Genomic DNA, 24215 nt, shown 5'->3' on the forward strand with positions numbered 1-24215 from the left:
CAGGTAGACTGCCTATTTCCTCTTCATTTATTTGGTCTGGTGGGTTTTTACCTTGTTCCTTCATCTCCTGGGTAGTTCTCTGTCTTCTCATTTTGCTTAACTTACTGTGTTTGGGGGTCTCCTTTTCTCAGTGTGGAGGTTCATAGTTCCTGTTGTTTTTGTTGTCTGCTCCCAGTGGGTAAGGTTGGTTCAGTGGGTTGTGTAGGCTTCCTGGTGGATGGGACTGGTGCCTGTGTTCTGATGGATGAGGCTGGATCTTGTCTTTCTGGTGGACAGCACCATGTCCCATGGTGTGTTTTGGGGTGTCAATGACCTTATTATGATTTTAGGCAGCCTCTCTGCTAATGGGTGGATTGTGTTCCTGTTTTGCTAGCTGTTTGACATAGGGTGTCCAGCACTGTAGCTTGCTGGTCATTCAATGGAGCTGAGTTTAGCGTTGAGACGGAGATCTCTGGGAGAGCTTTCGCCGTTTGATATTACATGGGGCCGGGAGGTCTCTGGTGGACCAATGTCCTGAACTCGGCTCTCCCACCTCAGAGGCTCAGGCCTGACGCCCAGCCAGAGCACCAAGACCCTGTCAGCCACACAGCTCAGAAGAAAAGGGAGAAAAAGAAAGAAAGAAAATAAAGTTATTAAAATTAAAAAAATTATTAAAAATAAAAAAGTAATTTAAAAAAAAGAGTGAAAGAAAGAAGAGAGCAACCACACCAAAAAATAAATCCACCAATGATAACAAGTGCTAAAAACTATACTAAAAAGAAAAATGGACAGTCAGAACCCTAGGACAAATGGCAAAAGCAAAGCTATACAGACAAAATCACAAAAAGAAGCATACACATACACACTCAACAGAAAGAGAAAAAGAAAAAAAATATATATATATACATATATATATATGTATATATATAAAGGAAGAGAGCAACCAAATCAATAAACAAATCTACTGATGATAATTAACTCTAAATACTAAATTAAGAGATACATAAAACCAGAAACAAATTAGATGCAGAAAGCAAACCCCAAGTCTACAGTTGCTCCCAAAGTCCACCACCTCAATTTTGGGATGATTTGTTGTCTGTTCAGGTATTCCACAATTGCAGGGTACATCAAGTTGATTGTGGAGATTTAATCTGCTGTTCCTGAGGCTGCTAGGAGAGATTTCCCTTTCTCTTCTTTGTTCGCACAGCTCCCGGGGTTCAGCTTTGGATTGGCCCCGCCTCTGCGTGTAGGTCGTCTGAGAGCATCTGTTCCTTTTGGGAGGTCTGAGGTCTTCTGCCAGTGTTCAGTAGGTGTTCTGTAGGAGCTGTTCCACATGTAGATGTAGTTTTGATGTATTTGTGGGGAGGAAGGTGATCTCCATGTCTTATTCCTCCACCATCTTGAAGGCACCTCCAAAGCTCGTGTTTAAGTGCTTTCTTTACAATGACTAAATGATTCATAATAATTCATTCAAATGTTTGTTTTCATTTAATTGTAAAATGTAGTATATACACAGAAGAATATATAAAATACCTATGTAAGATTTATAAAATGTGGAGTAAATATCTATGACACATCACCAACCAGGTCAAGAAAGAACATTAACTTCCTAGAAGGCATGCACATCCCATACGCACGAAGTTCCCCTCTCTCCCCACAGCCATCTCTCTCCCTACGTTCTGGAAGTAACCATTAGACCAACTTTTATGATAACCTTGGTTTCTTTAAGGTTTTGCCATCTATGTATACATATCTAAACAATCCAGGGCAGTTTTTTTGTTATTGTCTGTTCTTGAACTTTGTGTAAATGGAATCATACTGCATATATTCTTTTTGCTACTTAACTCTCTCTTAACACCATATTGTTGCTTATACTGGTATGGTACTTCATTGCATGACTATATTACGATTTATTATTTATTCAACTGTTGTTGGAGATTTTGGTTGTTTCAGTTTCTGGCTATAATGAGTAAAGCTGTTATGAACATTCTCATACAAGTTCTTCTGTGGACCTAAGTTTTTATTTCTCTTGAGTAAATATTTGGAGCAATAACTAGGATTACAGGGTCACAAGAGTATATGGTTAACCTTAACAGAAACTGCCGGTTTTCCAAAGTGGCTATACTGTTTTGCATTCCTACTAATCATGTACAAGTTCCAGTTACTCTGCATCCTTGTCAATGGCCAATCTTTTAAAATTCTAGCCCTTTTTGTAGATGTGTAGTGGCATTTTATTATATTACATTTCCCTTGTAACAATGGTGAGCATGTTTTTGTGGGCTTATTTGCCATTCAGATATTTTCTTGGGTAAAGTATCCAAATCATTTTGCCCTCATTTATTGTTTTGGGGGTGGGAGTTGTCTATTGAGATCAAGTGTTTTATCAGATCTGTGGTTTGCAAATCTTTTATTCCAGTCTGTGGCCTGGCTTTTCATTTTCTTAATGTGTTTTTTTTGAAGAGCAGATGTTTTAAATTACAGTGAAGTTCAATTTATCAGTTTTTTTCTGATTTGGGTTTTTTTTTTGTCCTAAGAATTCTGCCTAAAGTCACAAGATTATTTTTATCCAGTTTTCTTCCAGAAGTTTCATAATTTTACCTTTTATATTTAGGTCTGTGATGCATATTAAGGTAATTTTTGTATGAGGTAAGGGTTGAGGATTTATTTCCATGTAGATATTCAATGGTTCCTGCACCATTTATTGAAAAGACTGTTCTTTCTCCTACCGAATTACCTTACCACCTTTGTTGAAAATCCACTGTCCATATATGTGTGCATCTACTTCTGTACTCTTACTTTGTTCCATTGATGTGTATATCCTTATACCAATGCTACATTATCACAATTACTGTAGTTTTATAACAAAATCTTGAAGTCAGAGTATATTCTCAAATTTTATCCTTTTTCAAAACTGTTTTGGCTATCCTAGGACCTCTGATTTCCATATAAATTTTAGAATCAGCCTGTCAATTTCTACAAGAAAGTGTACTGGAAATCTGGTTGACAGTGCATCAAATCTCTATATCCATTTGATGAGAATTCATGGTTAATAAGTTTAGTCTTCCAATCCATGAGTATTGTATATTTCTCATTTAGGGTTTCTTTAATTTCTTCCAGCACTATCTTATAGTTTCCAGTGTATAGGTCTTATATATATTTGGTTAAAATTAATCTTATTTAATGGTTTTGCATGCTTATTTTCAGTATTTAAGATTTTTTAATTACTTGCTGCTAGTATATTGAAATGCAATTGGTTTTCATACATTGACCTTATATCCTGTGATCTTGCTAAACTAGTTCTAGCAGTTTGTTCTTAGTATTTCTACTATTTTCTGTATATTCTATAGGATTTTTTACATAATTATGTTGTTTGTGAATAAGCACACCTTTAATTCTGCTTTTCCAATTCGTGTTTCCTTTGCCAAATTGCACTGATCAGGACCTCCAGTCCTATGTTGAAGAGAAACATTCATATTTTGTTCTCAACTTTAAGGAAAAAGTGTTTAGTCTTCCACCATTAAGTGTAATGTTAGCTGTACATTTTTTCATAGATGTCTTTTATCAGGCTGAGGAAGTTCTTTTATTTCTAGTTTGCTGAGAATTTGATTATATTGTGCTTATGTGTGATTTTGTGTCTGTCCTACTCTGGGTTCATTGAGTTTCTTGGATCTATGCTTTTGTAGTTCTCATCAAAACACAAGGAATTTAGTGGTAAGTAAGGTAGGTGGACAGATACAGTGGACTGATGTGTGCCGAACATCCAGTTCTTTAGGAAAGCACTTCTTTCCTGTTACGTATAGTTTGGAAATGATTCTGTACCCCAAAACTGAGTCCATAACTCAAGCTGGGTCAATCAGCACCCTTCCTGGGACTTGTCTGTTGAATATACCTCTGGGTTAGAGTAAATAGAATAAAGTAACTTGACATTGCCTGCACTCTCCCAGGGCTTATGGAGCAAACTGTAGAAAGACAAAATAAAGACGGAAAGAAAAGCAGAATTGACCTAGAGACAGCCGTGAAGATACTGAGGTTCTGGATCTAGTCATGTGGAAGTAGCTCTATATTTGGACTTCTTAGTTTTGAGGGCCAATAAATTCTTTGTTTGCTTAAACTAACTTGAGATTCTTTTTTTTTTTTATTTTTGTCAACTTCGGTGGAGTCCTTGTACGTCACACCAGGAATCTGAAATTTCTTCTGAAGGAGAAGGTGGGGGTATAATATATTTAGGTTTACATTTTTAAAAGAAAGCTCTGACTTTAGTGCAGGGAAAAAATGAAGACAGGGTCCAATTAGAGGCGGGAAAGCCACTTAGACACTATTGTAAGCATCCAAGTGAAACAGGGTACCTGACTAAACTCTAAAAAACTAAAATAGTGAGGTAACTGGACAGATATTTCTTTATCAAGTAAATAGACTTGCTTAGAAATTGGTGACTAACTGGATTTGGAGGGAGGGGAAGGAATTTAAAGATGAGACCTGTATTTCTGATTTGAGTAATTAGATGATAAAGACAGGTAGAAAACAGAGGAGCAACAGGAGGAGGCAAAGGGCAGAGAGATAGAGGAATGAGTGCAGATTTGGTCACATTTTCAATGAGGACCTTTGGCAGTCATTCAAGTGGAAATGTTGATTACGCAAGTAGCCACTCAGGTGTGGGCTGCAGATACGACAGTCCTAGTTCCCACATGGCAAACTGATTAAACTTAAAAAGAGTTATTCTTCCTGCTAATAGGAGCTGCCAAAATACAAGCATAGCTAAGTTCTAAAACAAATGTTTAATTTCAAACATGCCATAATGCAGTAGAAATGTTTATTTGAAATGAAAAAGAGTAAAAACAATAGTATTTTAACTAATATGTGAAGCAGAACAACAAAACTGAATAAAAATAGATTACATTAGTTCTTACAAATTTTGGATTTAAAAAAGTCTTATCATTTAGCTTCAATCTCCTTATGAGGAAACTTTCCTTATGAGGAAAATAAAACTTCAAAGAGTTTAAATGATTTACTAGAAGACTCAAAAATATTCTGCAAAATTTTTTTATTATTAAGAGAATTTAAATGAAAAAACTGATAGAAAATGAAAGGAAAGCATGTGCCTTTCAAGACCTTCAGATTCAATGTTCTATTTCTTTATTTTCCTGATACAACTGTATCACTATCATAATTTCCCCCTCATGAATAAGAGGAAAAAAGATGGAGGTGGGAAGTATCCTGAGGAAGAGAATGAGTAATATGTGAGTCCTGAGATGAAATCAACTATAAAACATATAAGTGGAGGAAATTTATGTGGTTAGCAGAGAGGTTTTCAATGAACAAGTCACTAGTAAGTCCAGGTATATTATACTAAAGAAATGCTGAACATACATTTCATGAATTTCAGGATCAATATCCCATACCTTGTACAGTTAACTCAAAATAGATTTTTCTCTTTCCTAAACATTTTGCCATACTAAAATGATCTGTCTAAAATATAAATATATGTCAAAACCAAGACTTTCAGTGACTCCTCACTGTCTACAATGAATGCACTGTTTCATACGTTCCACTTATTATTCATTGCCTATATATGTTTAATAGTCACTATAAATACTGTGTTGAATGAACACCAAATACAAAGTGTATAAATGAAGTGGATGAATGTGCTAGAACAATGCTACTCCAAGTCTGATCCACTTACCAGTTTCATCATCACATTGAAGGTGAAACATCTGTTTTAACAGGCTATAGAAGTTATTCTTATGAATGTTAAAGTTTTAGAAACACTCTTCTAGACAACTAAAAAGAAGGAGGGGATCTTAATTTCTCTTAGAAATCTTACCACCCTCCAAAGGATACTGAAAACATCTGCTGTGTGGTTAGAATTCTTAAACCCTCTCAAAAGATTTTATGTAAATGAAAGAAACAGGGTTCAGATTTCTGATTCTTAAGGACCATTTAGCCACATTAGCCCTAATGAAAGATGTAGCTTCATTATTTTCAGTTCAGTATACTTAGCATATATATTAATGTGCTTATATGTAAATGTGCTTAAAACAAAAACATGTAGCAGAACTGGAGTTGTGGCTAAGTACAGTATTTAAGCAAGACTTTCATTTTAAGTAGACATGACAGAATTTTAAATTTACAGACTTAACAATGTGTAGCATTCATTCATTTTACATATTCAAAAAATCTAAACTCAGGGAACTGAAAAGCTGAAAAACGAGAGGTAGTGGTACCTAATGAGTGGTATTTTGACATTCTATTAAATATTATAAATTAGAAGATTATAGGAGAAAGGGAGTTAAATTCTAAGAGAATACGGAAAGGGCAACCCACGGTCTTGGGGGAAAAAATAAAAGCGGAAGGAAAAATATTTTCAAAATGTATTTTGAAAATTGTTAGACATACATTAGTGACAATAGGTAGAAGGTAATTACTCATGGTAGCATAAAAGGTAAGAGGAAAGGAGTCCATGTTCTTGTTTTTTTTGTTAGACCTGGTCATTCCCACTTTTTTCTCCCTCCCTGTTGCCATGATTTGGGGGCACTTGGTTTTGTCATCCTAATTTTGAAGATTAAAAATTATTTTTAAACTTTTTATATTACTATTTTGCTTCATATATGGTGTGTCTTGGGTGAAACGTGTGTTGTGGTTATTGATGGGGGAGGGAGGAGGAGGAATCAGATAGGGAGCTCAATCCATAAACTAGTTGTATCCTCTAATGCAATGGTTCTCAAACATGACATGTACCAGAATGTCCTGAAGGGCTTATTAAAACAGAGTGCTGGGACTCATCCCAAAGTTTTGGGTTCAGCAGGTTTGGGACTGGGCTGGAGAATCTGAATTTCTAACAAATTCCCAGATGATGCTGATGTGAGAGTTTGGTGTGTACATTTTGAGAACCACTGCTTTAAAGGAATCAGTAGTCCCAGGCCAAAGAAGAGCTAGGTGAACACTGAGGGAAAACAGTATCTCCCTGCATAGGTTTTTAAGACATAGAACATTAGTTACAAGTTTATCACTTGCTCAAAAAACAACCAGGTGTGTATTACAAGGACTGTAACTGACCAAATCAGTAGTTGGAAGAACTTTCTTTCCAAGGTTAAACCCAAAACCTAAATAACTTTTAGAAAGAGACAGTGTTTGTCTGTCTATTTAGGAACTGTTGTAGAATCTAGTATTATGGGACTGGACCTGCTCAGTTAGCCTATTTAAGTTTTGACACTTGAACTAACTTGAAAATGAATACTATAAATTCAAAATAAGAGTTTTTAATTTTTTTATCTTTGTGTTAAAATCATAATCTTATTTCATTTAACCTGATTATTAAAAAACAAAACAGTATTATGTAGTAAAAAAGAATTCACCTGCAAATGTACTGTCTGCTGATACCAGCCACTTATTAAAAATGTTTCTACTAAAATTATTCTTAAATTCTTAGACTTATAGCACCTGAAATCTGGACCCAGCTGAGCTTTTATTTTACAGATCAAAACGCATGGATGAAAATACATTACAATAATTAATGAAGCCGTTCTAGTTTAGCCTGAAGAGATTTAAAATTCCCAGTGATGGTCTGTACTGTTACTGAGGAGCTCATAGACTGGAGCTCAACCAGATAACCACAAACGGCATCCAGGCAGAGATTTGTGAATCTTCTCCTGTAATGAAAAAGACACCTGATCAACCATCTACATATTTAGAAGCATTTCCTCCTGTAGGACTTCCCTTCAACTTCTGCTAACCTTACTTATTATAGTCCCACATGAGAGCAAGGATCATGTAATTAAGTAAATGGCAAATAAATGAAAATAGAGAAGGAAACTCAGGGGGTAGGTGGATTGCCACATCACCACCATTTCCCTTTTGAAGATTATTATAATGAGAAGGAGGCAGTAAGGGATGACTCCTTAAATTAATATTATTTATATTCATTTGGCCTTTTCAAACAAATATATCTTGAAATGGCCACTAATATCACAAATACATAATTGAACTTCCTAGGCCACTAATTCAAAGTGCAAGGTGTTTAGGAGTAATTCATTAATTTTATCCTGTCACCTTTAGAAAGACTTCAGGACAAGGGTTGAAAATGGAAAAAACTCTAACCTTTCATAAATATTGACTGATATCATTCAAATAGTTATTGCAAACATGCACAAGAGCTTAAATCTCGCATACTTCTTTTAGTTTCCATATCGTGCCCCACTGGCTCCAAATTTATTACCCAGGTATTTATTAGGTGCATTTAAAAGCCTTTGGTATATAATAAAGTATATCTAATTCATACTTACCTCTCACAATTTAAAACTTGGCTAGGATTTTCAACATATCTTGTCAATAGTACATGTATACAATCCAAAAGGTGCAGTGGCTTCTTCATTCTGTTCCAGAATGGATCCTATAAAGAAAAATACATCATGAGTTGTAAGGCAAATTGTGTCAACTGATTTTTTAATCATTTATGTTAGTTAAAATAGTCATCAATGTCCAAAGCAAAATTTACTGATATTAAAATAAGCATTTAATATTATGTGGTTACTAAATTATATATCTGATTATGGTTAATAATGAATAGCACTGAAAACTTCATTGTGATGTTATTTAGGAAGAATATTTGATGTATCGATCCACTGTGTAGAGCATACAAATTTCCTGCTTAGGAACCTGAAGTAAGAGAAGAAAATCCATCTCTTCCTATTGGCTGTGACACCATTTTTACTTTGAACTTATGCAGACTTAATCCGATAGTGTGAATAAGAGACTAAATCAGGAGTCAGAGAATCTTAATTCTAGTTCTGGCTTCATCATTACTAGCCATGTGACTTGAGCAGGTTATTTAACCTCTTTGCCCTTGTCAGATGTAGTAGAAGATGGGGATACTACTACTTGCTCATTTCCATCATGGGCTCATTATGAGTTTTAATGAGATATACAAGTGCCTTGTAAAGCACTGTATGAATGTTTTGACGATGGTACTATAATCATGACTAGTATTAAACGCAATCCAGTTCAACAGGTTTTGTTTGGTTTTTGACCTTAGGATAAAAATTACAAAATATACAGTCCAATAAGGTTAAATATGGTGAGAAAGATCATTTTTTAAAAATTGAGGCATAATTGACATATAACATTATATTGGTTTCAGGTGTACAATACAGTGATTCACCGTTTGCATTCACTGCAAAATGATCACCATAGTAAGTCTAGTTACCACCCGTCACCATACATAGTTAAATTTTCTTTTCTTGTGGAAAGATCTTTAAGCACTGATATTTTAGATGAGGTTACAGTGAATAAACACACTGATATTTTGTTTCTTTGAAGTAAATGATAATTCTTCATGTATTTAGCCTCTTCCACTAAAAGTAAAGCATATATGTTTATTAATATTAAAAAATATTTGATTTTTATCACGATATACAGCAAAGCAACTCTCATTACTGGTTTTAAAAAAGTCTGAAGCATAATTTGCTTAACCAATGAAGCAAATTTCTGATACAACTGTATTAGATGAGATACTTACAAACACACAAGCAAAATACTCCACTAGAAAGTTAATTGATTTAACTAAATAAATTATTTTATTTAATATTTTCCTTACCCGTGACTTGAACAAGTGATCATATACTTCCAGTAGTCTAGGTAATGGCACTCCAATTTCATTCATTGTCTGTATCACAAAACCCACATCCCAGTTCAAAGTACAAACTTGCTGCTCTAAGAACTGCACAATAAAATCTGGGGAGAGAAAAGGACCAGAAGTTGGGATTGTTAACTCTTTTTTTTGCGCCCAGCGTTACTGAGATATAATTGACATGTAACTCTGTCTAAGTTTAAGGTATAAATGTGATAATTTGAAACACATACATATTGCAAAATGTTTTCCACAATAAGGTTAGTTAACATGTCCTTCACCTCATATAATTACCATTTTTTTGCTGTTGTAGAATTGTTAACTCTTGATACTAAAAAGTAGGCCTTACTCATAACTGAACAGTTTCTACAGGAAAATCTTTTAAAAAACAATTTAAAAATTTCTTTTAATAAAAAATAAGGCATATACCGAAATATAGGCAAACCTATAGAGATAGAAAGTAGAACAGTGGTTGCTTAGGGCTGAAGGTGGATATAATTTTTTTTTGGGGTGATGAAAATGGTCTAAATTTAATTGTGATGATGGTTGCACAACTCTGTAAATATGCTAAAAGCATTCAATTACACACTTTAAAGCTATTAGAGAAAAAACTTATTATAGTGAATTTGGAAAACAGCAAAAGAACAAGAAGAAAATAGAGAGCATTCACAATTCCACTATTGGAGAGGACCCACTGATAATATTTAATATCTTGAAATACTGTACCTTTAATTTAACAGCTTTTCAGAAAAGAAGCACTACTGCATCTAGATTTTAGAAATATTAAATGTAATATTCATAAGATTCATAAGTTATTTATTTTGATGATTGTAACTGTGGTCCCAGTCTCACTTTTTACTACCTGTTACATCATAAATAAGATTTTTTTGTTTTAAATTGATTGATTGATTGATTGTCGCGTTGGGTCTTCGTTGCTGCGCGTGGGCTTTCTCTAGTTGCGTCCAGCGGGGGCTACTACTCTTCGTTGTGGTGCGCAGGCTTCTCATAGCAGTGGCTTCTCTTGTTGTGGCTCGTGGGCTCTAGTGCGCAGGCTCAGTAGTTGTGGCACACGGGCTTAGTTGCTCCGCAGCATGTGGCATCTTCCTGGACCAGGGATCGAACCCATGTCCCGTGCATTGGCAGGCGGATTCTTAACCACTGTGCCACCAGGGAAGTCCCATAAATAAGATCTTAACAGTAACAATCAAATTCTTATTTATGGTACCTAAAATCTGAGACTGACCAATGTGAGTAACCATGGGCAAGAGGAGTCACTGAAAATAGTGCCACTGAACCTGCATCTCCCCTACAAGTTACCATACAGAGATTCTGGAAAGGTAATAAAAATTCTAAAGACTCAATTTGTTCTAGTTTGAAGCCCCCTGGAACCTGTTTGCCATTGAGAGAGTGACAGAAAAAGGAAGGCCTCTTCTACCCTAAATTTTATTGGGTTCAACAATTAAAAATCTTAAGTCAAAGCAGAAATACCCTCAAAAGGGATTGTGTACAATGTGGCCTTTTTGCTATTAAAATTGTCAGGTTTCACATACTCATAAGACATATATATATACAGTTGCTCTTTATTTTCTCTTTATTTTCCTGATCAATGAAATGGCATGGAAGTTTTTTGTTGTTTTGGCATGGCAGTTTTTAATACTTACAAGAAATAAGGGTATGATTATAATAGTTTTATTTCTTACCATGTCCAGGGAATAAACCCTAAATCAGAGAAGGTCTATAAACAAGTCTGGATCTTCCTATTTTAAAAACAATTTGATGTTATGTTATAAGCGTTTTCATGTTTCTCAACATTTTTCAAAAACACAAAGTGCTTATTTAACATTCTACTGTATGAATATATTTATGTTGAGTCTATTGGTTTACAACCGAAGAAGACATTATAGGTTGGCAAATGGCTTATAACAGAGTCTCCTACATAACAAATAGTCAGTATATCTGGTTAAGAAAGGAGTTCACAAAAATTATATTTTTAACACAACTACCTGCTATTTTAAAGAAAAATATGCCCTCAGTATAACAGGGGGCAGTTGAATCAATCACAGATCATCCATGCACAAAAACATCAGCTATTTTCCCCTTCTCTTCAAGCGTGTATAGGGTTACCAGTAACATAACCACTATGGTCTGTTGGTCAGACTATCCCAAGATAGATATATCAACTTGGAAGGTCAAGCAAAGAGAGTTTCATACCCAACTATTCATCAACAAATTCTGCTATTCTTTGGAGGTGTTTCTTTCTGGAGAGGTAGAATGAAACTGCAGAGCTAATAAATAGCAACAACAAAATGATTTTGCCCTACAAACCATTATTTTTCCATGTCAATGAAGAAAACCATCAAAACAAAAAGATAAAAGCCCCACAACCGTAGCTAAGGTTATGGCTTACCTAGAGGAAAGAAACGAGGTGTGCCGGCATACATCTTGCCAAGGAGCACAATCTTGAGACTAAGAGCATGCATCCTGTCTGGGGAGCTCAATGTCACGCTTTCATTCAGTTCTGTAGGAAAGAGACATGTCATTAGAAACCCAAACTGTTTTTATTGTGAAAATTTTAAATTGACTATTTTATTCTGTTTCAAGGTACAAAATACTAGAACTTCTATGTACGTTAATATAATGAGCAGATTCTGTGTTTCTGTTACTGTCTGATATACTTTCCACTTACCAGGTCACTAGTTATGAGAATCCGAGCTAAGTGTCTCAGAATCCCTTATTAAGCAGTATAAACCACAAAAATGACACATCTTTTCTGAGGGTCCTCTCAAATATTTACTGGGATCATTCTCTACAGGATCGCTCTCTACCATATCAAGTACCCTCTACTTCCCTCTGTTTAGGTATATACAATTCGCATGAGCCCTAAATATATGACCGTTAACAGCTTGCATTCACTCTTCTACTAAGTCACTAAATAACGTACAGCTAATACACCTATAAATGAACACTTACCTTTCTCTATGATATCTTGCCAAAGTGTCTGCACCAGTATAGGGTCTGAATAACCAGCACAATGAATTATTGCAAGTTTACATTCTGCCAGTTTAAATGGGTCAGCAAATTCCCCATAAAGCTGTAGGAGAAAATGCCAACATCCAACCAGAGATTAGTATTCAGAAATTAACAGTGAAGAACTCCCTCAAAATAAAAAGTAACCAAAGATTTTATCTAAAGTTCCAAAAATATGATACAAAGATGTGATGACATGTAGGTGGTCGTAATGCCAGATTAAGAATGGTAAATGCAGGCTTCCCTGGTGGCACAGTGGTTGAGAGTCCGCCTGCCGACGCAGGGCATGCGGGTTTGTGCCCTGGTCCGGGAAGATCCCACATGCCATGGAGCGGCTGGGCCCGTGAGCCATGGACGCTGAGCCTGCGCTCCGCAATGGGAGAGGCCACAACAGTGAGAGGCCCGTGTACTGTGTACCGCAAAAAAAAAAAAAAAAGGTAAATGCATGGAAAACACATTTAAACAGATTTAAATATGTGTGCCTTTTTTTTTCTTGGCTGAGAGCAAGATACTGCAATGACATTTCTTTTAGAATTAGTGTTGTCTAAACTAAGGTTTGAAAAATCACGGAAATACTGACAAATCTAACGGTGCTTCAGGGTACTTAAAGAAATGTCCATGAATAATTGAAAAAGAAACTGTTCAGAAGGGTACAGAGTGGGAGAGGCTTGGAGAGTTAAGCAAAGATAAATTACTTTTTCAAGATAAGAAACAAGGCCATAAAATAGGTGGCAGGAGTTTTAACAAAGCCCCATGTGAGGCTGATAGATTCTTGATAGAAATTGGCCTGGAAAGAGAAACAGCTTTTTCTAAGAGTGAGATACCACAGTGGTGATGTGTCAGCTCAGTGATATGCTTCCAAAGATGGCTTATCTTAAACACAAAATAAAATGCAAAAGAAACAAGATAATAGGTGACTACTAAAGGAATTTCACTTGCTTTTTTATTACCTTAGTTATGTCCATTAGCTCAGAGTCCAACTGAGAAATTGCATCCTGTACAGAAGAATGATGGGAATATTGCCTTTGTAGTGTCTCTTGTATCTGAAGTTGGATCCTAGCAACCTAGTTTGGGTAGAAAAAAAATCAAATCTTAAGTTCTTCATGATAAATCACCAGGTACTTGAAGGAATGACTCCTAGTATCTGACTTTAAGTTTGTTAAAATAAAAATAATATATAAATAACAGCATAGTGACTACCGTTAATCATACTGTGTTGCATATTTTGAAAGTTGCTAAAAGAGTAGGTCTTAAAGAGTCCTCATCACAAGAAAATAAATTTTTTTATAATCATTTATGGTGACAGATGCTAACTAGACTTACTGTGGTGATCATTTTGCAATATATAGAAAAATTTAATCATTATGTTGTATACCTTAGCAACTATTATATGTCAATTCTACCCAAATTAAAAAAAATGTATAAAGATTTTATCATAACAGACTAGCAACCCTTCATTACAAGAAGATTACACAGGGACTGTGCTGTGACAGAGAGCCTTTGCTACTCACCAACACCTGTTTTGCCCATGATTATAGCCAGACAAAATGGCCAGCCTCTACTTCCCGGCCTCCTCTGCTAGGAGTATGGCTGTAAGACTATGTTCTCTTCAAAGGAATGTCAACAGAAGTACAGTATGCCACTTCAGGGTTGAGGTTTTTTAAGAGTGAATGTGCTTCTTACATGCTCTTTTCCCCCTTCCTCCCTTTGATCAAAGAAAAAGGTAAGGCCATTGGAATGGTAGAGCCAGAAAACGGAACTTGGGAACTGACGTCACCAAGTGTAAGAAAGCAACATGCCAATCAGGAACATCAACTCTGGATTTTGTGAATGAGAAATAAGCTTTTGTATGTGGACCATTATACATTTTTGTGTCTCTTAGTAAAGGCAGTTTAGCCCACTCTACACATCTACTTATTAGCCTCCAGAATAAACGGTGAATGTGACATAATCTGCTTGGTGTTAGAATAGTTAGAATAAATCTTTAGATCTTTAGATGCCATAGAGAAAACTTTTAGATTACAGCAATGTCCTAGGACCCAAATGCTGTATCATTAAAATCTTTTAAAAGATTTATATATAAATATGAAAAGAAAAAAAGAAGGCATAAGAGATTAAAATTAATACTGACTGCTACAGACCTATTATCTACTAGGGGAAGAGAGGAAGTGGACTAACACGTGGCTACTAATCAATGTGGATAAGACTTAAGTGTCGTTAGCACTTACTTCCATTTTTTCTTCTAATTCATGAAGGAATTCACCATCTGCAGCTATTGATGAAATGGCAGTGGAACTTTTGGCACTAAGAATGGCACGAGCAATGTACTCTAGTCGCTGCTGAAGTGAAATTTCTGTGCTGGGGGGAAAATCCTTATTTTTATTCATGTGAATTCTTAAGGATCCAATATACATATATATCAGCTATGATGTACTATTTATGCCAAATTAACATAAAAGGCCATTTGAAACTTGAAAAATTAGAGGATTTCTAATAAAAGAGATCCACAACTTAAGTCAACACATAAATACTTATGTTTACATCCAAAAAGTAACTTCCTATTTTAAAACTTCAGTATATTAAAACTTGGATTATTCTAAAATTAAATTAAACTTTTTATTATTCCTCATATTCTTCACTTCTCTACCTTAATATGGCAAATACTACATTTCATTTTCCACACAGCAACTAGAGTGACCTCTTAAAAACAAAGATCAGATCACGTCACATGCTTTCTTAAGACCCTCCAATCTCCTTTACCTACTCCTCCAACCTCATCTCATTCCTCCCTTGTTCACCATTTCCAACCCTACTGGCTTTCTTTTTTGTACCCTAAACATGATAAACTTAAATCTGATGCAGTGCCTCTTCAGAGACCATCGCTTCTGTGCTTAAACCACTTCCTCCATTTCTTTAATAGCTGCCTCTTCCTGTCATTTGAGAATCAATTTTAATGACAATTTGTCTGAGGCCTTCTCTGACCAATCTTAACTAAAGCAGCTCCCCATTCCCCAAGGCACTTTCTACTGTAAAATCCTGTTTTTACTGTATTTATAGAATCTGAACTTGTCTGTCTATGGTCTTTGCCCACTAGAATGAGAGCTCCTTAGGAGCAGGGATGGTGTCGATCTTGTTCACTACTCCCTTCCTCAATGCCTCGAATTATCACTGGTACTCAAAATCTATTTGCTGGCTGATTGACTGACAGGTGTCAGAATGCCCTAAGCATGTATCCACATCCATGATTACCATCTTCAGTCCTTTCTAATCCCCTAAGTCCATCAGACCTGGGTCTTTGACATTATAAAGCAACTTGGCATTAAAAACAAACATACTAACTCATTTAGTTGTTGGCAACCCCTCAGATCAACAAGTATTAAATGAAACTTTTGATATCCCCATTAATGCCAATCTGAATCAGGAAAAAACTGGCTTTCTTTTACTTTCAGAGAAGGTCTTACTTAAAAAACTGTCCTTCTACATAGCTATGGCTCCTATAAGTTTTCCCCTTCCAAAAAGAAACCAAAAGAAAGAAAATATTAACTCCTTTCTCCTATCTTGCAAAGTACGTGTGTGGATGACAGGTAATTAGCACTGACCATCTCTTAGGATCAAATATAAAGGACTCTGTACCTTTAGGAACTTTGCTTCTAAGAGGCTTTCCTTTACCTCCCCTCTCATCTCTTAAAAAAAAACCCACTTGAAACAAACATTTTCAACATGGGTCATATTTCCAAATTATTTAAAGTAGAACACTCGGGCCTTCCCTGGTGGCGCAGTGGTTGAGAGTCCGCCTGCCGATGCAGGGGACACGGGTTCGTGCCCCGGTCCGGGAAGATCCCACATGCCGTGGAGCGGCTGGGCCCGTGAGCCATGGCCGCTGAGCCTGCGCATCCAGAGGTTGTGCTCCGCCACAGGAGAGGCCACAACAGTGAGAGGCCCGCGTACCGCAAAAAAAAAAAGTAGAACACTATAGCCGCCAACTTACTTGGTGCAGCCTACATATGTACAAAGAGTGTCATGAGGGCTTCCCTGGTGGCGCAGTGGTTAAGAATCCACCTGCCAATGCAGGGGACACGGATTCGAGCCCTGGTCCAGGAAGATCCCACATGCCGCGGAGCAACTAAGCCCGTGCACCACAACTACTGAGCCTGTGCTCTAGAACCCGTGAGCCACTACTGAAACCTGTGTGCCTAGAGCCCGTGCTCCACAACAAGAGAAGCCACTGAAATGAGAAGCCCAGGCACCGCAACGAAGAGTATCCTCCTGTTTGCCGCAACTAGAGAAAGCCCACGCACAGCAACAAAGACCCAACGCAGCCAAAAATAAATAAATAAATAATAAATTAAAAAAAAAAGTGTAGTGAGAAAGAGTAACATAATAGTTGGAAAAAGATTTTATTGTGGAAAGAGACGGTAAGCTGAGAGCTGGTAAGACGTATAGGGTCTCTCACATGAGGAGGAAATTAGGTTATGTGTGTGTGAAGTAGAAATGGACAATGGGCACTGTTCTTAAAAGAGGATTTCTGAATATTTTATAACAAGAATATAGTAACTGTTATAACAAGGAACAAGGTCAGTAAATATTAATGAAAGGGCAATTAAGAGCCACTCTAGGGGGCTTCTGTGGTGGCACAGTGGTTAAGAATCCACCTGCCAATGCAGGGGAAATGGGTTCGAGCCCTGGTCCAGGAAGATCCCACATGCCGTGGAGCAACTAAGCCTGAGCACCACAACTACTGAGCCTGCACTCTAGAGCCCGCGAGCCACAACTACTGAGCCTGTGTGCCACAACTACTGAAGCCCACGCGCCTAGAGCCCGTGCTCCACAACAAGAGAAGCCACTGCAATGAGAAGCCCACACACCACAACAAAGAGTAGCCCCCGCTCGCCGCAACTAGAGAAAGCCTGTGTGCAGCAACAAAGACCCAACACAGCCAAAAATAAAAAAAGAAACAAAAAAAAAAAAAAGAAAAAAACCAAATGACTATTAAGACCAAAGATAGCAAGAAGACCAAAAATGCCTTGGGCCCACACATGCAATAATTACAACTGCATGAGCACACACACAAACAGATACACAAACTCTCACACTTGCTATTAGCCATATCTGGGTGATTTAAGTAACCATTCTGATTAACTTGGTTTAATAACAACCTTGTCTCAAACACCTCCTTGTCCTAACTTAACCAATCTCCAGATTTTGGAAATAGCACTGCACTATTGTGGCAAAGAAAATTCCAAATGAAAAGAGGGTCAAATTAATGATCTGTCCAAAATTTTAAGTTGTCTTTTGATACGACAACCTAATTAGAAATTTCAATGCACTCTTTAACAGGATTCTTAACAATCCTCAATATATATGCTCCAAGACCTATTCAGTAATTTAAAGAGAGTAGAGGAAATTAGCCTGGAATTTGTTAAACGTTTAAAATTATAAAGACTTTGAGAAGTATTTATTGTCCTTTAGTTAAAAATAGTAATTAAGGGACTTCCCTGGTGACGCAGTGGTTAAGACTCCACGGTCCCAAGGCAGAGGGCCTGGGTTCAATCCCTGGTCAGGGAACTAGATCTCACACGCATGCCAGAACTAAAAGTTCTCATGCCACAACTAAGGAGCCAGTGAGCCGCAACTAAGGAGCCCACATGCCGCAACTAAGCAGCCCGCCTGCCTCAACTAAGACCCAGCGCAACCAAATAAAAATAAATAAATATTAAAAAAGAAAAAGAATAGTAATTAATTGCTGTTAATAGGAAAGAATCTAAAGACATACTTTAAAGAAAAGGATTTACAAGACAGTTTGAATAGAGAGTTTATTTAGTAGGAGGTATTTGGTACCTGCTACACATTATTAAAAACAAACAAAGAGAGAAAACTATAAACTTTAGATAGATCCAAGTAAAAGCATAAAAATTTTATATATGTATAACCTGAATAAGGTTTTATTTAATATCTGAAATCTGGATGTAACTAGATATAGCCCAGTTATCAATTATTTGTCACAGTGAGAATATTAGGCCATACCTATGCATGTCAGCCAATTTGGATAGGACACGAGCAGCATTGCTAAAACTTCTGTTCTTCTCATAATACCTCCAGAGTAAATCCATGTAACGAACTTTGTTTTGATCAACTTTGGCCATTCGGACTAGATGTGGCTCCAGAAATGGAGAAGCAATCTGGAAATTGTAAAGTTAATCAGAAACATTTTCTGACTACCCACTTGCTCTTCAGATAGCAAATATATCATTTTATAGGTGTGTCTTGTTTTATGAATACATAAGCAATATTATAATCCAGTAACAGATAAGAGAGGGCAATTTTTCTCATTATAAATGATTGTTTTACCACATTTAATCAAAGAATTGCTATGATAGTTGCATTAGGTTGATAAGAACAATTTATTATAATCCAATTACAAATCTTTTAATAAACTTTGAGAACACAGCTATTGATTCCTAGATTCTGAGCTCAAAAGCATCTTTGCAATTATCAAATGCCATATATTCACTTTACAGAATGAGGAACACTATGACTTAGGGTAGTGAAAGGACATTTATTTGTGAAGTGGCTTAATGGCAGAGCTAAGACAAAGTTCAGGTCTCCTAACTCATAATCCATTGATTTTCACCCCACAATGTAAACAATCCCAATCAGCTTCTAAATAACAAGAAAACTAGACCAACAGACTACCTTGCTCACTAGGAAAAGGTATTACATTACTTGGCTTTTCACTAACACCTAACGGTTGGTACAGGGTGAAAAACTGAATTCCCTTATGACTATATGTGCTTAACCCACTGAGTTATGCTACTTAAAAATATAAATTAACAACAATGGTATAAAAATATTTTTTACCTGTAGCAGTTTATCTGCAAGGTCAGCTTGTATTAGCCAATTATAAAGGGCAATACTAAAGAGTTCATCTTTGGATCTTTGAGACAATTTAAGCATTTGTTCAAACTAAAATAAAGAAAACAGTAAAAATTAGCACAGTTAAAGGCTCGACATGACTCCTTAGCCTTATAAGCTTCTGGTAAGAAATCAAGAATCCTTACATGGTAAGTTCTAAGAGTTACTACCCTTTCCAAGATGCTTATGCCACCACCACCACACAGAACATCTAAACACAGTGTATTTGCAGAACGAAAATATGCTATGTCCCTTACATGATGGCCTGCTTCTTCATTACTCAGCATATTGGGATCAGACGACAACACTGGAGGTCCGGGTTTTTTGGGCACGCTGGGAGACTGAGGAGCAGCCTTACTTTGATTTACCAGTTCTTGAAGTGTATCTGTAATACACTTGTAACTGTTTAATCTGAAAAAGAATGAAAAAGGAGCAATTCCATGATTTAGTTATCAATTGGTTTATCTTATGTAATTGAAATATAAACTAAAGAGAATTTTGGAGAAAATACATACACACACACAATTTGGTATTAAAAATAATACAGATCATTAGTTATCTATTTTATACATAGCATCCATAGTTGAGAACCTGCTGTGTAGCTCAGGGAACTCTACTCAATGCTCTGTAGTGACCTAAATGGGAAGGAAATCCAAAAAAGAGGGGATATATGTATACGTATAGCTGATGCACTTTGCTGTACAGTAGAAAGTAACACAACACTGTAAAGCAACTATACTCCAATAAAATTAAAAACAAATAAATAAAAATAAAAACAGGGCTTCCCTGGTGGCGCAGTGGTTGAGGGTCCGCCTGCCGATGCAGGGGACACGGGTTCGTGCCCCGGTCCAGGAAGATCCCACATGCTGCGGAGCGGCTAGGCCCGTGAGCCATGGCCGCTGAGCCTGCGCGTCCAGAGCCTGTGTTCCGCAACGGGAGAGGCCACAGTGAGAGGTCCGCGTACCGCAAAAAAAAATAAAAACAATACAAATCATATGCTCTTTCAATAGGTTTGAGAAGCACTTGTTTAAAAGTCATAAAAATGAAACACATCTTTGGTTATGTATTTCCTTTATGGACATACTTTTTTTAAAAAAAATATTGCTTATTTTACTGTTCTTTTTTTTTTTTTTTAAATAAATTTATTTATTTATTTTTGGCTGCATTGGGTCTTTGTTGCTGTGCACTGGCTTTCGCTGGTTGCAGCGAGCAGGGGCTACTCTTCATTGTGGTGCGTGGGCTTTTCATGGTGGTGGCTTCTCTTGTTGCGGAGCACCGGCTCTAGGCACACAGGCTTCAGTAGTCGTGGCACGCAGGCTCTAGAGCGTAGGCTCAGTAGTTGTGGCACACGGGCTTAGTTGCTCTGCGGCATGTCAGATCTTCCTGGACCAGGGCTCAAACTCGTATCCCCTGCATTGGCAGGTGGATTCTTAACCACTGCGCCACCAGGGAAGCCCTGGACATACTTTTTTTTTTAAACAGTCTCTAATAATCTGTGAACATTTAAAAATCATCCTTTAAAATACTAATCTTCATCCAGAACCAGACATTGGCAGTGGGGCAGGTGAGGCAGCAGTTTTGTTTCCAAAATCGTAATTGCATTTCAAATTGACATTAATACAATCTCAGGAAAACCAAAGAGCCAAGTTCAAAAACATTTAGGTCCTTAAGAATTCCCACCAGGCTATAATTTTATCCCTAGGCTAATAATTAGAATACTGATTCACACCTTTGATAAAACAAGACATTTTTAGGTGAAAGCGTAATTCAATTTTATGAGTTGTACTTGAAATATTATTTTCCTAATATCATCAATCAAACTTTACACAAAGAAAAGTCTATATCCATAAAGTTGCATCTGTTAAGGTGATAAAACTCACCTTTCTTGGAAAGCCTGAAGTCCCACGATGTCTTCTTCTGGTTCTCCATGTTTATAGAAATGAAGTCCAAGACCCTGAGGATCTTTTTTCTCTGCAGCAGTAAGAGAGAGCTCCACTACACCCTCATAAAAACGCACTAATAGGAAAGACAAAGGACAAAGAGTTAAGGCATATTATTAAGTGGATACATTTTCCTTAGATGGCTTATAAAAATACTGATCAAGGTTATTATGTTTACTACTATGAGGTTTCTACTGTATATCAGTCACCCAGGTGACAACATCATATAAAATATTTCTGATGAGTCTACCGAAGAACTAGGTTCCAACATGCCTTAAAGGCAGCTGTTAAATGTATTTTCTTCATTGCAAAAAAATTTCATATTTAAAATAGCAAAAAGGAGGGTTGCAGTTCCTTGATGGAAAAAAAATCTTAGGATTCAAAGTAGTACCTGTACTAACAGTTACTACGTTAGATTTGATTTAAAGTAATTTTAAAGTGAGCAGACAGGTAGTATTTTTAAAATTAGTCAAAAGAATCTAAAGCATCTGGAAAATAAGTGTAACCCAGAAAGCAATCTAACACAGGTAGTAGTTTAACTGGAATAGGACTGAAACCCCAATGTTAAAAAGTTACACATTTCAAGACATAAAAAGAGCGTTATAGCTTTTGTAGAAGCTGGTGCAGTCATCAAATATTAAGACATAAGAAATGAATTCCCTATGTCATATCACTTGGGCTACTGAAAGCTGAAGGACGATATCCCTCCGAGTTAAGCAGAAGGTATGAAGAACATTTTGTTTCTCGCCTTGTCTATACTGAGCACAAACACTGGACAGGTCCACTTGATTGCTGATTTTTTGATACTCCTTTAATGATTCCCTTAACATTCTTTCCTTTTCAATCTTATTTTGAACTTGTCGGGAACGCTGGAGAAGCTCATTTGCCTAGAAGTAGAGATGACAAGAACTTAAAAAGATACAAGCACATGGATGATGCTGTCAATACAAGTTTTGTTTAGTCTATGTTTAAATTTACATCCGGTTGATTATCATCAAAGATAAAAACAACTCTACAAACTCACTTCTTCTTAATTTTAAGCAGAAAAGTTTTTGACCAAAAAATCCTAGCTATTCTTAATTCCTCTCACAAATATGTAAGCAAGACAGCTTTTGACTGGTAAATCTCTTGCCTAGTCAATACATTATTGGTCAGCAGGCAGTCCGAGCAACACTGATTTTTAAAATTTTTTTCACCTGTAGGAAAGGATCAATAAAAATTGCCCAATTAGCTCTAATTTATTACAAAGTTTTAGTGATTTTTTCTTAATTTTTAAGGAAAGGCATAGTTAACCATTTTTTAAATACCGTCTAGAAATACTATCAAAGATTCTTTATGAAAAAGTTATATACGGATTTTAAGAAATAATATATTCCAACGTCTTTCTTACACAGATGAGGATCCTGACGCCATGGAAGGTTAAAAGACCTACCCAAGGTCGTATGTCAAACAAAAGACAACAGTTCCTGATTACAATTCTAGTGTGCTTTCATCATACCATGAAACCTCCTGTAAGAAACACTGAAACGGGTAACAAAGCATCATACCTTAGAACAAACTGCATCATCAGTGCTATACAGCAGTGGGCAGATGTCCTGTAAGTGTAAACTAATGCCATCAACAGCAGCATTATCTCTGATGTAGCAGTTGATTAGAGAAGCAATTAATGCCCCGGTCAGTTCCTTGTCCCTGATTACCAGATCTTTAAAGGTGGTGATTTTCAACTGTTCTTGAAATTCCTAGGAGTATAAAAGAAAATCCTCTTCTGATCAAAAATATAGGAATATTGTATTTCCACACAGAATGAAATTTCTTTAATAATTTAAAATATCAAAACATTAATAGACTCTATAATTCAAAAGATAAAATATATTAAACTATAAAAAATAATAAAATTTTACAGATTTTCATAGAATCATTGAGAATTGTAAAAGAACCCACAGTATGCCTATTCCAAATCTCTCACTTTACAAATGAGGAAAGCAAAACCCAGGTGGAGTCAAAATTTGAGACAGGCCTCCTGACTTTAGTTATAACCAGGAAAAAACAATCAATTAGCTACATTAAAAAATCTAGGGCTTACATTTATTTTTCCAAAATAACATTTGAATTCTATTATTCAAGGACTTCTAACATTGGAGTTTGATCTTATTTAAACAAATCTGCTTGCTAAAATGGAGTTCTAAAGTATTGAGGTGATTTATACTATAGTAACATTCTGTTTAGTGATCTGACTGCTATTTCTTTTTTCTAAATTTCAGCAAATATACAATCTATGTTCAAATTTTTGGGATTAATATTTAATTTGCATTCCTTGAGCATATAGGGAAGGAGAGCTTTGAAGGTGGATCACAAAAAAGATACCTAGGCTAAAAACTGACCTACATTATTCTTACCAGCCAATAAAACTAAAAATCATTATTCTACCTGGCATGGAAAAGGAAATAGCTTTCATAATTAAACATATTCACTTGAGTTTTTAAAAGAGGAAAAAAAAGTATGTGCTATTCTTTATCAAATAAATGGACCTGGGGATTCCCTGGTGGCACAGTGGTTAAGAATCCACCTGCCAATGCAGGCGGCATGGGTTCGAGCGCTGATCTGGGAAGATCCCACATGATGCAGAGCAACTAAGCCTGTGCGCCACAACTGCTGAGCCTGTGATCTAGAGCCCATGAGCCACAACTACTGAGCCCGTGTGCCACAACTACTGAAGCCCATGCACCTAAAGCCTG

At 36.4% G+C, this 24215-nt stretch overlaps 1 protein-coding gene across 2 annotated transcripts in view; it reads right to left on the reverse strand.

Moving 5' to 3' along the window:
* Nucleotides 1-7219: 7219 nt before the first annotated feature.
* Nucleotides 7220-24215, reverse strand: part of NUP155 (nucleoporin 155) — a 58865-nt gene continuing 41869 nt past the window's right edge. Inside the window, exons 23-35 of one of the 2 annotated variants that reach the window (XM_067730543.1) lie at nt 23028-23219; nt 22229-22367; nt 21421-21556; nt 19798-19951; nt 19487-19591; nt 18653-18807; nt 14857-14986; nt 13579-13692; nt 12572-12692; nt 12009-12119; nt 9569-9705; nt 8259-8365; nt 7220-7625 (exon numbers count right to left, since the gene is read on the reverse strand). In XM_067730543.1, the coding sequence (XP_067586644.1) occupies nt 7487-7625; nt 8259-8365; nt 9569-9705; nt 12009-12119; nt 12572-12692; nt 13579-13692; nt 14857-14986; nt 18653-18807; nt 19487-19591; nt 19798-19951; nt 21421-21556; nt 22229-22367; nt 23028-23219 (1740 nt within the window). In that variant the 3' untranslated portion in view covers nt 7220-7486. Of the gene's footprint in view, nt 7626-8258; nt 8366-9568; nt 9706-12008; nt 12120-12571; nt 12693-13578; nt 13693-14856; nt 14987-18652; nt 18808-19486; nt 19592-19797; nt 19952-21420; nt 21557-22228; nt 22368-23027; nt 23220-24215 lie in introns of those variants that run through there. The other variant, XM_067730544.1, reaches the window with a different exon arrangement.

This window comes from Pseudorca crassidens, chromosome 3 (genome assembly GCF_039906515.1).
Source record: "Pseudorca crassidens isolate mPseCra1 chromosome 3, mPseCra1.hap1, whole genome shotgun sequence".
Classification (NCBI taxonomy): domain Eukaryota; kingdom Metazoa; phylum Chordata; class Mammalia; order Artiodactyla; family Delphinidae; genus Pseudorca; species Pseudorca crassidens.